We start from the raw sequence: 3,025 nt of genomic DNA on the forward strand, positions 1-3,025 counted from the left end.
TGAGGCAGCAGAAAGTCAAGGCTCCACGAAACGCCTGTGATAAGAGGGTCCGTACACCTCCAGCGGAACTGTCTACAATATAGCGGCATCATGTATGCACCGATTGACCAATGGACGTACAGGAGCCTATGCAGATCCGAGAGTTACACTCAAGACGCGCTGTACACGAACACGGACATGCCTACGTCTACAAAGTATACAGATGCTTTTACAAACACATCAATTCACGAACCTATATATTGGCTACACTGCTGTGCAGGCAGGGGCTGCATGATACAGCTATTGCCAAACTCTCCCGTTATCAGACCGGGTGGAGTTTCCTAGCGTCAGATCCAACAGCGAGACGTGGAATCAAGATACCCACCGCACAGAAAGAAGACGAGGAGCAAACTTGTATCGGCGATCACCGACTCAGAGGACCCGTTTTGCTCCCTCTTCGGGAAGGAAAGTTTCTCAAGAGTAAGTGGTTCGACAGGCAAAATCACCAATCTCGAGCCCTATTCTGTGACGCCCAAGGCCCGTTGTGTTGTTTCTGTTTTAGTTCTCGAGAAATCCACTATCTAGCGAGCGCCTCCGTCGGGGACCGAAGTTCGCTGTTCGCATTGCGCTACCTGATATTGCAGGCTCCTCCCAAAAAAGCAATTCACCGTTCCACGGACGGAACGAGGCCAAGTCGGAGATACAGCGCCTAAAAAGAACCGGCTCGATACAGAAAAGTACGTAAAAGTGTAAGCACATGCACAGGCGTACACGCACGGGCACACTTTTCCTTCGAGTGAGACGGCTTATGCCTTCAATTTCTTCAGGAGTTCCACGAAGCAGGTCTTTTCTCTGACGCTGTCAAACCGCAGAGGAATGCAGTTCCCAGACTCCAACAAATGGAGAGCAACGCAGCTGTCGTCGTCTGTCAAATTCGCTTTGGTCTCAACCCTCTGCAACTGATCGCGAGTGTGCAAGAGAGCCTTGACGTCCGACAGGGGAATCACGCGAACCTGAGAAAAGACACAACAGACACTTATCAACCTGCGCATGGACACGTCGACAGCATTCCCAACTATATATATAGCCATGTACTTCTTTGCAGATAACGGCGCTCCAAAGAGTTCTGTTTTCGACGTCCGTGTAGGCGGGCAGAACACTTGTCGATGCTACATGCAGACGCATCTATATATAGAAATAGATGACCGTATTGTCCTCTCTCCTTTGTAATTTCCACAAGAGAGAATCATTTGATCACAGTGCAACCCTGAACCATGTATCGCGCCCTTCAACGTACCAATCCCGCCGCCCCTTGAAACACGGGAGACAAATCGCCGTTCTCTCTTTCCTAGACTGGAAGAGGAGACCTTACCTTGTCTTCGCAGGAAATGGAAAGCGAATTATCCGTTTCGTTGTAGTGAAGGATGCACTGCAAGCGTGTGCCATCTTGAAGAAGAACCAGCACGGCCATACCGGAGAGGAGTCGCTGGTTTAACTCCTCGATGTCAGCGGCAGTGACTTGGGGAGCTGAAAACAAGAAATTGGACAGTGTAGAGGCACCTACTGGAACGGACCTCTTTCACCTCAGGAGTGCTCAGTCCACACTCGAGGAAAAACGAGGAGAAAAAATTGTGCCATCGTCCCCAAGGATTTCAACTGATTCGAGCCGACTGTTCAGCTCTTCACAGAAACGGTCTTCTGTCTCGACGGAAACACAGCACGGCCGAAAGTAACCAAGCATCAGGACAGAAATCAAGATGCATGCGTGTGGACGAAGACCACAAGAGTTGCTGTGAAGTTCACCAGACGGCGCTACCCTCGGGAATTTCTGTTCTAGCCGCCCAGACACAAGCGGCTTTGATGCGGACGTGTGGGAAAGTTCTCCTCCCTCCCTTTACAAAAAAACACCCGTTTGTTGACACCAGCGCAGATCCCCACCTACATTCAGAAACGCGCGCTCAAGTCTGGGTGGACGAAACGCACCCTACGAAAGGATAGATGGACATCGAGTCTGTTGCGACCGAGAACAAGACGCGACACCTGTTGAGTGGTCATGGGTTCAGCCCGAGGCTAAGAAAGTGGCGACTCGCTCACGACATGCTCGACATCTTGCAAATGCGTCAGAGCGTGGGTTCAAGCCCCAGTTTCGCGTTAGAAAAAAACTCTCGTTGAAACGCATCAGCCTTTACCCCTGTATGCGCTGCATGCCAATGCGCTGATCTGTGTCTCTTCCTCATGAAACGTGCGTAGGGTGTGATGTGCTAAACGTCGACAGCCACTTTTTTCCCGTGTTTCTAAACGTCTCCGCCGCTGCGCCCGATTTGCTCACCTGCAGACGCACTGCCAGAACGATGCGAAGGCGACTTCTTCCCCACCTTTTCCCCCTTCTTCTTCTCGTCCCGAGATCTTTCTCCCTTGGAGGTCTTCGCAACCTGCTCTTTCTGCATCACCTGCCGATCCTCGCTTTCCTCCACGGCGCAACACGAGCTGACAGCGCCCATTTTGGCGTGCTCAGAGAGTCAAACGAAAGACACAGGAAGGCTACTTGTTTCTCGACGGAGGAAACAAAACATGCGATATATATATATATATATATATATATATATATGCCGGGTGTTTGGTTCTTCAAACAACGAATCTGGTGACAGCTGGGAAATTTGCGCACGTTACTTCCCAAGGAGTACCGAACCCGTCTGTTTAGTGGGATGATATTCTGGCTCTGCGCGCGAGTGTGAAGACAAATCTTTCAAGAGGAAAAGGGTTATACTTTCTCAAGCAACACGACGCGCCGGCTCTCTTCGGTGGATGGGGCGGGTTCGACGGTTGTCCAGCTGTATGGGGACGAAGACACGAAGAGGACACCCGGACAATAAGACTGAAGAGGCTATCAAAAGTCTCAACAGGAGGCTCCAGGACACGAGAACGGGACAAAAATTCGAGAGACGCAACTCAGACGACGGCCTCAAGTCCGGCCGGTACCCAGGAAGAGCGTCCAGAGGGTCAACACTACTTCGCAGGCTCTCTCTCTGAGGCCGCGAGGGTTTTC

At 51.2% G+C, this 3,025-nt stretch overlaps 1 protein-coding gene across 1 annotated transcript; it reads right to left on the reverse strand.

Moving 5' to 3' along the window:
- Nucleotides 1-785: 785 nt before the first annotated feature.
- NCLIV_026340 (hypothetical protein) lies at nucleotides 786-2,480 on the reverse strand (the record flags this gene model as incomplete). Its single annotated transcript, XM_003882828.1, has 3 exons — nucleotides 786-992; nucleotides 1,352-1,506; nucleotides 2,309-2,480. The coding sequence occupies 3 exons, from the start codon at nucleotides 2,478-2,480 to the stop codon at nucleotides 786-788; spliced, it is 534 nt and encodes a 177-aa protein (XP_003882877.1).
- Between the last annotated feature and the right edge of the window lie 545 nt (nucleotides 2,481-3,025).

The sequence above is a fragment of the Neospora caninum genome, chromosome VIIb (genome assembly GCF_000208865.1).
Source record: "Neospora caninum Liverpool complete genome, chromosome VIIb".
Classification (NCBI taxonomy): Eukaryota; Apicomplexa; class Conoidasida; order Eucoccidiorida; family Sarcocystidae; genus Neospora; species Neospora caninum.